A 15,198-nucleotide genomic window follows, 5' to 3' on the forward strand; every position below is an offset into this window, starting at 1 on the left:
CCAAATAAATCAGCAGAAGTGTTTTTTATTGATGTCAATGACTGCTGCCAGCAGTGAAGAAAATGTAGAAGTGGATTAGATGACATATTCGGTCCGACCTCATCAGTATTTTAAAACTGTTGTAGGGAGCTGTTTATTCTTATCTTGGCGTGTATAAATATCTGCAGAGCGGCATCTCATCTTACTGCCATTGTGTCTGACCCACCTGATTACTCACTTTATTTTCCTGCCACTACTGTTTTAGCCCCGGTTCTTTCTTTTGAGTGTCTTGTTAAACTCCGGTAACCAGATGTCAAGCGTCTTTTTTTGTCCGCCCCCTCCATCTTTCTTTCTCTGATCTGTTCTGCCTTTGTTCGCCACCCCCTTCCGCCTCCCCCACCACCACCTCATTGCACTCACCCACACCCACCACGGTTGATTTCATCAGTGTCATCTGTTTCTCTGTTCTTCCCATCTTGGTCCCTCATCTCGTGTTTTTACACGCAGATGCATGAGCACACGCGAGGAGCACCTGTTTTAAAGTTGGTGCGTGTATGTAGTATGTCTTTGAATAAATCCCAAACAATGTGGGAGTAAAGCTTCTCCCTGAATCTGTGTGTAGTCATAGCAGGTGAGTTGAGGAGAAGCACAGGCCTGAAATGATTTGTAGTCGTCAGAATGACAATCCCCTTCAGAGCCCGATTAGCCAAACATCTTGACAAAGCACTCCACAAGAATATACCCACTCACAACACTTCCAATTTCTGCCTTCTGAGAGGAGTCACCACGAGGCAACGCAAGAAAGATTCTTTTGGAATTACTCACTCAATGCAGTTTATCACACTTGAGCTTAAATGTTTGACGACTGTCTGTTAAACACTCAACACTGACGAGTCCGTATATTCTTCTCAGGCACCAGGTGCATGTGCATATACACTCAATGTACATCTGAGCATGTCTGCAGCCTCAGGTCATGTGTGTTGTGCAGTGCCCATTCTAAACATGGCTGTTTTGGGGTGGGCTGTTTGCTTGGCCTGTGGTGATGCTGGTTGCAGTTTTCTTTCTGAAACTGTAAAAGTGACCTGCAGTATTTGAGCCGTGGAAAGTAAACACAAACTGCAAAACCCTGAAGCCTCCGCTGCTGCACAATGAGCTGTTTATTCAAAGTTTGGTGAAGCTCGACTCAAAACGTAGGACACAGAACTGGAAAATCAGTCATTGATGCCATTGTCGTTGAAAAGGTCTTTCGGCCGTCGCTGCGACAGAGCACTGGTCATTTATTTATTTAAAGTTTATTGAACATGTCCAAATCTGCACTCTCTTGGGTCTTTAACAATAGACATGTGAAGTGTGAGGCAGACAAGATGAACCTTCTCAAGATCTGCGAACTGCAGATAGACAGAGATTTCTGGAATTATTAGATTGATGATGATCATTTGTGAGAGCTCTCACTCAGCACACTGGCACTACCTTTTTTTATTCTAAGTCCTCTTCTTTGTGGTTGTCATTAATGTGAGAAGATTTTGGACTCTTAGGACTATTGGTAGTCTCTCTTCTTTCTCTCTCACACATATACAACAGCGTCCTGGTACACATCCAAAAATACTTCTGTGGCAACACAAGCTCCTTTTTTTTTATAAAGCTCTACCTGTTTATTTTTGTCAGAGTTCCGAGCGTTTCCAGACTGCTTCCTGAAACGATCACGTCTTTATGCCTTGATGTTGCTTCCTTGCTCTTGACTGTCCCCCGCTCTCATCTCCTGGGTTTGCAGCCATCTGGCTTGAAGTCTGTCCTCTGTTCTCAGTTGTGTTGTAGATAGAAGAGCTGGGATGAATTTATTACAGCAATTTAACTTGCAGTTTGTAAATTTAGTATGTGTGATCAAAAGAATGTTTGAACGTTTATTGGGAGGGAGCTTGGCTGCAAGGTGTGTGTGTGTGTGTGTGTGTGTGTGTGTGTGTGTGTGTGTGTGTGTGTGTGTGTGTGTGTGTGTGTGTGTGTGTGTGTGTGTGTGTGTGTGTGTGTGTGTGTGTGTGTGGCGCGCTATGGAAAAGCACTTAGGATATATTGAGCCTGGGGGTCTGGGGTGGGTGAGATTGAGATCGACAATCACACGTCAGCGCAGTGACATGTATGAAAAAAGGAACCAGAGAGCAGACGCTCCAGAACAAAAAGCTTGCTTGCATTAACACCTTTTCCTCACGATGGGGAGTAAATTAGATTTTGAACCACTTCATAGCAGCCTGTTTATTTGCACTTCCATAATAGTGTAAACCAGTTGTTTTCCATCTTTAACAACAGAATTACATGGTATCTCAGGATTTTTTTAAGATGAGACAATAATCCTTTATTAGTCCCAATATGGGGAAATTTGCCAAATGATTTAGTATATGTTGGGGGTCTAAATCTGCCCTTACATCCCCAGCAGCATCCACATATTCTGTGCTAATTTTCCCTCTTCCCCTTTTGTTTCTTCCGCAGTCATTGCTGACTCATTGACAGTGACGGCTCCGGTCCAGACTCTGTCCAAGGTGGAGGGCGACACGCTACAGCTGACCTGCGAGGTGTCTCGGACCACGGTGCAGCACACTCACTTGTCGGTGGGTTGGTACCTGCGGTCTCCGGAGGAAGCCACCGCCCCGCCTCAGGAGCTGGTCACGTTGTCAAGGGACTTTGTTCTCCGCTCTGGTGGACCGTACCGGCAGAGGATGGCAGCGGGGGACCTCCGACTGGATAAAACCAGCGCCACATCCTACAGGCTGACCATTCACAAGCTGCAGCCCATGGACCAGGGCCTTCTCTACTGCCAGGCTGCAGAGTGGATTCAGGATGCGGACGGTAGCTGGTTCGCCATGACCCGCAAGCAGAGCGAAAAGACTCAGCTCCGCATTCAGCCCACTGGTGAGTAAAGGGAATCAATTCTGTGTAAAAGACGATGGAATGAGAGGAAAGTCTGGTCTGCTTCTAGGTCCCCATCCTTTTGACAAGAACACTCGCATGCATGTGGGCCGGCTTCCTCTGATTGCTGATCAGTATCTCCCACTAAGCTCATTAGCTCGCTAAAAAGGGCTTAACGAAACCTCCACAGACTCCCCACTTTTGTATTTGTGTCTGTTTGATGGACAACATTACAAATGTATCCAAGACTAATTTAACCGGCTGCAAACAGCGTGGGTGTTTGCCACGGGGGGGCCCTATTGGCTTCCACATATGTAATATCTCTCTAGGCAACCAGCGGCCCGGAGTTCAGAAGCCAAAAATGTTTTTTTCAATCGCTCCTCCCCAACAATAGACATTTGTCTAGTTAGTATGTGAGTGCATTACCAGTGCTAGTATATCTGAAGGAGGAGATTGTCTAATGGAAGGGAGTTACCAAGATGGGGAGGAAGACGTTTGGGGGAGGGAAGGGCGGCACCGTGACATGTGGTTCAGTAAGTAACAAGGGCTCCATGATGGAAGTACAAGGGAGAGACAAAGAGTCCGTTGAGGTGCCTGATGGAGGAATATGCCTCATATGATAATGATCTCATAAGCCTTCTACATCTAGACTTAATGGACCAGAAGCAAAGACGACTTTACGAGTGCTCGCATCCTCGTCACCTCTCACCCGACCTGACCCCATCACTTCCACCGCTGCTGTATCCACACCCATAAAGATTGTCTTTGTGTGCCTCCAAGAAGGGGTCGCGGGGATGGGCGATAAACCGTTTTGACATTAGCTCAATTACCAAGGCAGCACACACAGTGGCGAGTGTGTCTCCTGTCAGTAAATCACTTCAAAGTGGAATCGTTTTGCCTTTCTCCATTAAGCATCAGATCCGCTCTGGACCAATACAACTTGATGGTGCCCCAGATAGCTCTGTGAGCATGAGAGGGAGAATGGTAACCCTCGAATGTAAAAGCAGGTTTGTCAGATGAGCTCCCGTTACTATAGGGAGCAGACAAAAGGCACAAAGAGCTCCCCTCGCAGCACCCTTCGTCACTCTTTGTCTTCTCTCTAATCTATAATGGATGGAGGTGTTGTTGCGTGACAAAAAGAATACAGCAGAATTGTGCTAAGGGGCGCGGCGCTGGATGCGGGTCCTCAAACTCAAGTGTGTGAGAGCTTACTTAGAGTTCTTCCTGCACACGATGAGAGCACAGCTTGCATACCTTTGAGCCCAAATTGTGTGTTTGATGTGTGCCCCGTCCAATTGCATTTCTGACAGAGAAAAGTTAGAGAGGGAGCATCTCCTCCATTAGACTCCTATTATAAAAGATGGAGTGTATCGCAAGACAGCCCCATCACAAGGTAATCAGCCACAGCCGGCATCAAGAGAGAGGAGCAGCAGACAGAATCCTAATGTACCTTTCACACTCTGTTTTTACTATCTCTCTCTTCTCTTTCACCTCCTCCTTTGTTCATTCCCACTCTCACATCACTTCTTATTTCCTGCAGTCGTGTCTCATTGCTGCGTCTTTCTTTTTTTCGTGCTCCCTCCAGTTTTTCTGCATCACCCACTTTCTCCCTCCCTCCGCCTGTTATCCCGAGTCTCTCCAGAGCTCTCGTTTGAACTCTTCCTGTAAAACACAGGCCCAACAGAGCTCCATGCTGAACACTTAAGCAGTGACCAGTTTTTGACCATGTAGTGGGTGACCAGGCAGTTAATGTTTTTTTTGAGTTTTGCTCCCCTTCCTTAACATTTAATGACATTAATGTGTCATGATACAATGTCTTGCTTTGCTGCTGCCTTGCTGTAGGAAGGTGGTTCTTTGCTTTGCCCTCTGTGGGCTGTTCTCTTCAAACATAGGCCATTATGTGCATGTATCAGTGTTTCAGGGTTGCAAGTAATGATTATTTTATCTTCGCATACACTCAGAAATATCAGTTCCTCAAACATGCCTGATTTTTATTTCATCACGATCCATGAATTATTCCCTGGGATATCTGTAAAAATGTAAAAAAAAATCTTTCATACGAAAAAACATGACTTAAATAATAAATCTAGTGATGTTTTTCACTTTCACCGAGAGGGTTATGTTTCGCTGTCCATGTATGTGTGTGTCAGCATGATCACGCAAAAGCCACTGGACAGATTTCCATGAAATTCGAATGGATTTGGTGGACGTTTGGGACACGGGTCTGGAGAGAGCCTATTCAATTCGGCATGGACCCGAACAAAGACATTTTGTTATCAATGTCTTGAAAATGCGAGAAATGGCATTTTCACAGATTCTCTAGGAGGTCATTCATGGATCTTGATGAAAACAAATATTGAGGGGACTGATATGTGTTAGCTTGATTAAATTTAAGGAGACTGTTGGGCCATGCCATGTTTGTTTTTTGTTTTTAAAATGACAAAAATAGAAACAAATAATGCTCTAAGGAGATACAGTGTCATTAAGGCAAAGATAAAATATATTTTATATCCTATTTATATTATGCATTCATTATGTATAATGACATAACAACAGAGAAAAGCGTTATTAATTAATAACGACCAACTAAATATTTGTCATCAAAATTGTCAACAGTTAATTTCCACGTTTATTGGCAGATGATAATTGTTTCGGCACCAGTAAACACACCCTGTGTTTGTATGTCAATATTCAGCATGTGCGAGCATCCGTGTGTTTGTACGTGTCCAAAAAGTACCCCCACACACACCCCCTCATCACCCACCCACCATAATGTTCTCCTCCGTAACGAGCTCTGTACCGACGGCAGACTTTGAACTTTTTTCCGAGAGTGTGTTTCTGAGGAAGTCAGTTTAAAGTCTTTGTAATTACAGCTCAGGGCTACCACCTCACTGAGAGGCAAACCGTCTCTGATACACACTGTGCTCATCATCTGGAAATTAATACAGCAAATAAAACTGAACACACACACACACACACACACACACACACACACACGTGCAAACGAAACAGCACATACACAGAAAACTGTTTTTAGGCCGTGTGGAGGAGCGAGCACCAGCAGCGTTTGCTCTGCCTGCTCCGTCGTAGGCTGGTGCACGTTGCCTGACTCTGTTTCAGATTGCCGGCGAGAATTTTAATTAGATGTGCTTTTTATTGCAGAGGTGAAATCAAGGGGGTGAGAGAGCGAGTAGAGCCCCATGAAAGATTAGCGTTTTACCAGAATGATGCATTGTGTGACCACAGCCTATGTTACTGCATCCACCCATCTCCACTCAACCCCCACCTGTATCACCCCCCACACTCTCTCTTTTAGCTGAGAGGTTCAGAATCCTAGATTGTGTCTATATTTCTCCTGCCTCCTGACCACATTTATGATTGTTATACGAAACACCCCTCTAACCTTGATGTTCCCTCTGTTTCCCCTCCATCTTTCACTTAGATCGGGACTTCAGCATCCAGGTGAGCACAGAGCGACGGTCCTTCACGGCCGGTGAGCCGCTGGAGCTTCGCTGCACAATCGAGGCCCAAAATGTCCCCGAGCGTTTCTTCTCGGTGTCGTGGGTCTTCAGCAGCTCACCGGTGGCCGTGGTGGGCCCCAGTGCCGTGCCTGTCCTGGGCCCCGATTACGTCGCACGTGAGGCCGCTGGACACATAACCGTGCGCAAGGAGAGCCCCAACGTGCACCTGCTCAAGCTGCAGCACCTGCGGTCCGATGACGCCGGGAAATATATCTGCCGCGTGACCGAGCGGGAGAAGACGCCCACGGGAGACTTCATCGACCGCAGCAAGAGGTCTCGCAACGTCCAGATCACAGTCCAGCCACTCAGTGAGTAATAATCTGTTCATGAGGCCAATGGCTTACTTGTCCTGTCCTTAGTTGTCAGTTAGACTAAGAATGATGAGCTCTTCATAATAAAGAGTTTTATCTTCATAAAGGCAGTGGAGAACACTGTCATACTGTGCTTTTCTCCAGCCTCTCTCTCTCTCTTCCTCCCTCCCCCTCTCTTCCCTTGCTCTCTACAAGGTGGCCTATAACAGATAGCTGTGCAGCCTCTATTGTTAGCTGTGAGTAAGAGGGAAAAGGATAATGGTGCTCTTACTCCTGATGTATTTTCTGTTTGAGTGGATTGCTAAGGATTGGTAATGCAGCATTATGGTCCTTCCCATTTCCTTGGTTTAGCTGTGTGTGTGTGTGTGTGTGTGTGCGTGTGTGTGTGTGTGTGTGTGGCAACACTATAGTTGGGTAATGGAGAGCAGAGGAGGCCAGACTCGAGGAGACTGAGCTAACAGCCATGAAATGAAACCGTGGAAAGAGAAAAGAAGCAGAGAAAGGGTCCTGGCTCTCCAGGGCCCTCTAAGTGGTTCCCCAGGCTTAAATTAATGTGTTCTCGTGAGGCAGTCTCCTTCAGCTGGATTAAGCAGGGTGGGCTTGTGTCAGTGATTACAGTCAAACCTTGAAAACAGTCCTCTCATTAGTCCCCGAGACCCCGTTCAGACCTGGTTTTAACATCCGTCCTAAGTGATCGGATCACAAGTGGACAGCGCGAAGTTCACGTTTGAATGCATCCAAAGATCTAATCACTCAGACCACATTCTGAAATGGTCTGGGACACATGTGGCCACATTCTTTTTGCTGGGTGAGCACAAACGTCCTGGGCCACATATGACAAACCCTTAACGTCCTCTGACCCGCTACACATTTAATCTTATTTTTACTCTTCTCAGTGTCCATACATTGATTTGTTTGTGGCCTCCGTCACAGTATCAACACCGACCACTACATAATGACTGATGCATTACTTAAACTGGTGCACAGCACAGCTATGCGAGGTCCATTCAGTCCCTCCTGATTCCACCTGCTCTCTTTTGCTAGTGCCGACACACACAGATTGTCGTCATTGTCATTTGGTCTTCGTGGACACAAATGACTTAAATGTTTATTTGCATATAGAGCGGAAGAAGTGAGATCTGATCAACAACTTTTAATGCAAAATGCGAACAGACTGTCCACTTGTGATCAGATCTCTCATGATGTTAATTCCAGGTCTGACCAGGGTCTGAGGTGTATCTTAAACCCTTCAATCAGTTGGAGACATGCCCCCCCTTTTTCTATTTCTACCTTCACTTCTCTCTGAAGTGCATGGGGCCAGCAGCTACCTGTATAATAAAGCATGATGGTATTTCCTCCCAAGCAGCCAAATGCTTCCTCACCCTGACTGCTCTGCACCCCCTGCTAAATCAGCCCAAAAACAATGGGCCCCAAGCCTGCAGCATACTCCCGAGAAGCTCTCTGTATGGGAGGTTTTGTTTTCCCAACAAAAGACCTTAATGCCCTATAAAAGATGTTTATAGTGTTTACACAGGATAATAGCCATGGTTATTGGAGGAGAAACTCCCATGAAACACAGCAGTAGCGGTCAGGCAGCGTTTATTTCATGCACAAACTGCTCTCCCATGTCTGCTTTGTCTCACCTGCACACACACACCCACACACCAACACAACACACACACACACACACTTTCAAGATGTGCTTCATAACTCCGATTTTGGGAGTTGGCTGAGTGTTGGTGTAATAGGGTTCGACAGGGGTTAAAGTTGAGTCAGAGGGCGGCAGAGGTGACAGCAGAGATCAAACAGGGGCAAACGCTTCTGACAAGATCAGCATTGATGGATGAGTTTAACTCTGCAGAAGGAGAGAGAGCTCTCATGCAACAGTGAAAATCTGTGCTATGGATAGAACAAGAGTAAGATATCGGGGATATACTGAGGAACAAGAAAAGGATGAAGGGTTTTACTTTTGTCTGTCCGAGTTTGTTAGAATGAAGGAGTTTATTCCATCTTCACAGAGAGCTTATGCTTATTAGGAAGGCCAGCGAGCAGAGAGGGAGGCAGCTTGGCCTGAGGGGAGGAAGGGGAAAAAAGTCTTGAGCCCCACCCCCCAAGAGACGTGCAGCGTCGGTCCCACAGGACGAGGAGAGCTTTGGGTCAACGGCGGCTCCATGATGTTTGATGCACGCTGGAGTGATGACAGTAGAGATAAAGCAGAAAAACAGAGCAGAGTAGCCAGTAAAGACTTTTATCCTCCTCTTCTTCTGAAGTGCCGCTGAGCCCTGTGATCTCGCTCTTCTTCCCTGTGCCCGCGTGGACTTGGTCAACAAGCTACACAGGGTTCAGAAGGAGAGTCTCAACCCACACGCGCAAATTCACCCGGGCATCTTCTCTGGCTGTCGCTCTGATGCGCCCGAGGCCAGTTACAAACTGCACTGCACTATCGTCCTCCCACACACACACACACATCCTTACATACGATTGTGGAGACACACATGCACAACACAGTATTGTGTTACACTCGCGGCAACATGCTCAACTATTTGTTGTATCGCCTCTGGCCTCCTGTACTCTCTGAATGTTTTAATACAGAGCGTGTGATTTTTATTTTATTTATTGATTTTTGGATTCAGCGTGAGGAGGAGTTGAGATTTTGAAGAATTTCTTCGGACTTCTTCTCACTTCGCATGCTCACCTGTTTTTCTCTCTTTCCTTACCCCTCCCTCTCAGAGAGCAACATCACCGTCGCGCTGTCCATCAACTCCTCGGAGGTCCTGGAGGGCGACGCCATCCAGTTAACCTGCTCTGTCCAGTCCACTACAGGCCCTCTGTCCGTCGTCTGGCATTGGACAGACAAGCAGGCAAACGTGCCGCCCGAGGAGGTGGCCTCTGTGGACAGGGACGGCACCGTGTGGCACAGCCCCGCCTACAGGGAGCGCTCTAGCTATGGGGAGATACATGTGGAGAAGATGCGAGCAGACACGTTCTTGCTGTCTCTGTACAACGCCTTACCTGGGGATGAGGGCCAGTACCGCTGTGTTGCCACTGAATGGTTTCAGACCGGCACCGAACCGGAGCTGACCTGGGAGAAGCTAGGAGAGAAGTCCTCCACCAAGACGGTCACCGTTAAGACTGTTGGTAAGTTATTTCAGCCTCACTTAGCCACGATATTGTGTGTGTTTTATCAACTCCAAGTCAGTAAAACACGTAAACAGCGAAGACAAGTCAGAGTGTAGTAGGATTCTGTGTTGAAGATTGGCACCAAATCACAACGCCGATTTCGGTGCCACATTTTGCTGCCTGAGCTCTGAACTGAAATCATTGCACTGCTCTTTGGCAACATAAACATCACTGCACGTGTCTAGTTAACATTACACCTAACTGTGGTGGCAACACACTCTCCACATGTCTCTGGCAGCACCTAACGTTCACCTATAGTTAGCTCCTAACTACCTCAAACTCCAGTCGGCATAACAAAGAAATACCTAAAGCTAAAAAGTGTTGCTGTGTTTCACACGATTACGACACTGGGACGAGCGGCAAATGTTTGAGAACAATTCTGTCTAAAGGGAGGAACACAACAAACTTATTGAAGCGCCGGGCGATGCACGGGATACATTTAAAAGCAGAGGGCAGTGTGGGCGTCCCTGACCCCGTCGATGTGGAGGCAAGGGATGAAGAGTTTGGAGCATTTTACTGTATTAACCACTGAAACTGTTATTTAGTTATAAAATTACTGTAGTTGAGTTTTAAAAGTATGGATTCATCATCAGTATCAGAAAAACCCAAACGATACCCAAACCTAGTGTGTATTTAAATGCATACCAAATGAGAGACAGGCATATGGTTTGTAATTTTCTCATGACTGATGAATGGCTCAGGCAGAACATGCAGTGCACATATTGGAATAGTCAATGGTTTATTCATGCTCTGCCAGGGGAGAAAAAGTCTTATCACACACACACACACACACACACACACACACACACACACACACACACACACACACACAGACACACCTGCACACACACACAGACCACCTGCCACACGTCAAGAGTGGTGCGTCAGTGACACCCATCATAGACACACACTCACACCACCCATATAGGATTAGTCAGAATTATTAGAATGGAAATGCTGGGGCGATGTGTTTCACAGTCTGTGGGTCTCCTCAGTCGGGGCTGAATTAAGCTGAACGTCCTCGGTACAGGCTGAGGAAGCCACTCGAGCGGAGCAGTGAGGGGCTGGCAGACCTGGAGCACTGGACTCAATAACACACACACACACACACACACACACACACACACACACACCCACTCACTCACTCACACACAAGCAACGGATTAGCTCCCTGCAGCAACACACTGCGGTGCAGCAGCGAAGGGATGTCAGTTTTTAAGTGGCCATTTGTTAAGTTCAGGCAACAACAGAAACATTACTCCGAGGAACAAGGGACAAATTATGCAAATCGGGGGAATAGAAGTCCAAAGCTGCTCGTCTCTCCTCAGTTGCACCTCTCGACGTCTCATCTCCCTCTCCTCCACACGCGTTGATCAAGGGTTTTGCAAATGTGAACTGTTGTGTGACGGTCAGTGGGTGGGGGTATTACTTACTTTGTACCATGATTTGTTTTGGGAGTCATTTTTCTCACTTTAGCCTCCGAATGCGGAATAATTGGACCTAAACTTGCCATGTAGATAGAGCACTATGTAAACTTTTTTTTATGCCTCAGTGTTGGCAACAGCCAGTGGCCAGAGGGATTGTGTCATTGGGTTCTCTGTCCTTCCTTCTGTGAACACGATATCCCAAGAACGCCTTTAGGGAATTTCTTACAATTTGGTACAAACTTTCAAGGATGAACTAATTAAAATTTCGTGGTCCGAAGTCAAGGTCACTGTGGTCCTTTTTGCCTTTTGGACGCATCATCTTAAGAACACCTCACATATTACCTGATTAGATTTGGGTGGTAAAAGGTCACTGTGGCCTCACAACATGTTTTTGGCCTCTTAAACACGATACCTCAAGTCTGACTGTCGGGAAAGTTATGAAATTTTTGAAAGGTCTTGGTGACCTCAGATGAGTCTGTAAAAAAACTGAAACGGCACTGGTTGGCAGAGACATACGACTACAGGGTGGTATTTCTAGTCTCCCTGTGTTTCAGCTCCTCTACAAGAGCTTGTCTTTCTTCTTAAGTCTTTGCACATAATAAATAAAAAAGGAGAAACTCGAGCTTCAGTTTCCTTCTGATCTGAGATTTGGCTTCACGCTGACCTGTCCTCTGAGTGAACCCGACAACTGGCTGAAGTTAAAGATATTGTTCATGATCATTGTGGCATAATGTAGTTCATCATCCTTTATGGATTCCCTCTGGTGGTTGACAAGACCTTGGGGGGAGGTGTCCTCTGGGGAATCTTTGTGTTTTTGTTGCCACGGTGAAGACAAAGGTGCTCTGTAGTCTTCTTTCCAGCTGATTGGCTTAAGGGGCCCTCAGGATGCCGGTTGGAACACTCTATGTACACAGACACTAATGTACAGCAGATACACATTCTCCTGCACTCACCACACACTTTGTATTGTGCAGGAAACAAACGCATTCATGTTTATTCACAAAAAACCCCCAAAAAGACAGCGTTGTATGGGAAAATGGATCGGCATGAAATCCTCTTTACTGTCACAGAGGCAGGCAGACAGTGAGCCAAATGGATGGACGGAAGAGCGGTGCAGGGAGATGAGAGATAGAGCGAGAGCGGAGAGTTATTGTCTATTAGAGAATTATTGCCCCAGGCAGCTGTCCCAGCAGTAGCCAAGTCTGGACAGAAAACCATTGATTACACACCCTGAAGGACACCGGGGGATGATGGCTGTCAGAGGAAGACAGAGGGCGAGGGGCCGAGGGAAAGCGATGGGCGCTGTTGACAAGAGCATAATGGAGAAATCTGCAAAGTCTCAAGGAAATAAATTGTCTTATCTGGCAAAAATCACACTTCATCAACATCTCCCCATTCTACCTCCCACTCGCTTGTTTTTATCTTTGTATGAGCGTCTTTCTCATATTCAGGCTCCATCATTCACATCCATTGAAATGCCCCAAAAATAGGTGCCACCGGGCCCAGGTTTATTAAAGGGCCATGGATAAAAGGGATTTTTCTTTATCCAGTCTATATCTCTCTCTCTCTTCCTGTCTCCCGTGCTTTCCAGTGTAGGTGTATCTCGGAAATAATATATGGAGCTGGGTGAATGTTTTTAGCTTAATGAGGAAAGTTTAGACTTGGCAAGGAGCTGGGTGTAGATCGAACATCAGCGCTTAGAGGAAATCTCTCCCCTGGGTTTTCTTTGTTGCATCACCATTCATTTTGAAGCACGCTCTCGCAGTGAAGCGCACAACCTCATACTTACACACAAGCACAAAGTGGTGTGTGTGTATATATATATATATATAGTGTATATATATATATATATATATATACACACATGCACGCGTATAAGCTAAATGGCTTTCTTTAGGCGCTCAGGCTGTAATGATGGAAGAAAAGTTTGAGAACTGCTTTTCCAATAAAGAAGTCAATGCACTTGAAAAAGCTACGCTCTGTATTTCTTTTGGCAGAGGGGTTTGTTCTGTTGGTGACCTCGCTTACTGTAATGAAGATGAACCCCTCCATCATTTACTGAGCTTAAAGCTTTTTGGAGAACAGATTCAATCACTCTCTCAAGCCATGTTGTACAGCTATTATGCAATCAGCTGTTCTCCACAGGGTTTGTCATTCTGTGTTATCCTAATCCTCTCCCCTCTTCTTCTCCCATCCAGAGTCCTCCTTCAGCGTGTCCGCCTCATCACGGACACCATCTGTAACCTTTGGAGACTCCTTTGACCTCCTGTGCCTGGTCAAGCCACGTCACAACCCTCGCGTCCCCACCTCCGTGACCTGGCGCTTCATGCCTGCTGGCTCGGAGGCCGAAGACGAGGAGCAGGGAGAGTTCAAAGATCTGGTGACTTTCACCCGCGAGGGCACGCTGCAGTGGGGGGAGCAGCTGCTGGGGCTGGGCACCCGCACTACCGTGGACCGCTCCCACTCCAATACCAACTTCCGCCTGTCGGTGACCCGCGCAGGGCGCCGCGAGGCGGGCAAGTACCAGTGCAGCGCCATCCTTTGGAGGAGAAACTACGACAACAGCTGGAGCAGAGTGTCCAACCGCACCTCCAACCTGCTTGGCATCAGTGTCCTGCAGCCAGGTAAAGATGCATGGCTGCTAGCCAGGCAGACACACACTTAATTAGAACAGACACAGACCGGCACACAAACAGGGATAAACACAGATTCAGACGCGCGCACACACACAAACTACCATACTCACACATATACACACACGCACACAGACACACGGAGTGAATTCAGCAGAGCTTAGAGGATTTCTGCCCGCTTTAATTGCTCTTAGTCTCTGGTTTAGCCACTAATTGGAGTGTGTGTGCGGACATGGGTGCTGTGTTGTGTGTGTGTGTTTGTGGTGTGTGTGTGTGTGTGTGTGTGTGTGTGTGTGTGTGTGTGTGTGTGTGTGTGTGTGTGTGTGTGTGTGTGTGTGTGTGTGTGTGTGTGTGTGTGTGTGTGTGTGTGTGGCAGGGTGGAGTGTCCTAATGGAGAACAGTGAAAGGATTGCTAAATATCCCACAGGAAGAGAACACTGAGTGAACGAGGTAGAGGAGAGAGGGGAGCGAAGGACGGAGACGGCGAGAGTGAGAAAGTGCGATAAAGAGAGTGAACGATATGTCCTTGAACCTTTTTCCTCAGTGGAGGCATTAAACTGTCTACACCGCCCCATTGGTCCTCTGTGCTACACACACACACACACACACAAAGGAGAGAGCGAGAGAGAGATAGAAAACGAAAAACTCATTCAGACACAGCCCAATTAGTGGCTGAACACAAACAACAAACACACACACAGTCATATACGAACACACACTGGCCCAATTTACCTCAGTGTGGTTGCCTCAATAGTACGATATTTTATTTATTCAGGTGAATGTGCTTGCAGCAAACACTCCTCTTGCTCATAAAAGCCCACTGCTTTAGTCTGGCTCTCAAAGCCGCCCAGCAAAGCATTGTGGTACTTGAAGTACCATGATTTGTTGGATTTTGTGAAATTTTGGTTTTAAGGGAGATTTTATTTTCATTTTATTATGCTCATATTCAGGTTCATAATTTTAATTTGGCTTATTACTTATTGATACGGCCCATTGCTGCTGCTCCTCTTTTCAACCCCTGTCGGAAACGCTTGGTTTTAGCTCCTGTCTCTCCACTGAATTAGTCTGCTCTGATTGGCCATCTGGCCCACTCTTCACTTGGCTTTGTTAGGGGTCATACCAGACTAGCTGATATGCGTGCATTCTGCTATGCTTGGTATGCAAAGTCCAGGTATTGGAATCAGAGGGAACCTAAAGGGAAAAGTGGTATTGAACATCTCTAGATATAGGTGTAGTGTTGGGTTTTTCC

At 46.6% G+C, this 15,198-nt stretch overlaps 1 protein-coding gene across 1 annotated transcript in view; it reads left to right on the top strand.

Annotated features, from left to right (window-relative positions):
- The window catches only part of igsf3 (immunoglobulin superfamily, member 3), a 78,855-nt gene that overhangs the window by 45,739 nt on the left and 17,918 nt on the right, over positions 1–15,198 (top strand). The window contains exons 4-7 of the mRNA XM_035174504.2: positions 2,461–2,880; positions 6,320–6,706; positions 9,440–9,847; positions 13,515–13,940. Of these exons, the coding sequence (XP_035030395.1) occupies positions 2,461–2,880; positions 6,320–6,706; positions 9,440–9,847; positions 13,515–13,940 (1,641 nt within the window). The remainder of the gene's footprint in view (positions 1–2,460; positions 2,881–6,319; positions 6,707–9,439; positions 9,848–13,514; positions 13,941–15,198) is intronic.

The sequence above is a fragment of the Hippoglossus stenolepis genome, chromosome 13 (assembly GCF_022539355.2).
Source record: "Hippoglossus stenolepis isolate QCI-W04-F060 chromosome 13, HSTE1.2, whole genome shotgun sequence".
Taxonomy (NCBI): Eukaryota; Metazoa; Chordata; class Actinopteri; order Pleuronectiformes; family Pleuronectidae; genus Hippoglossus; species Hippoglossus stenolepis.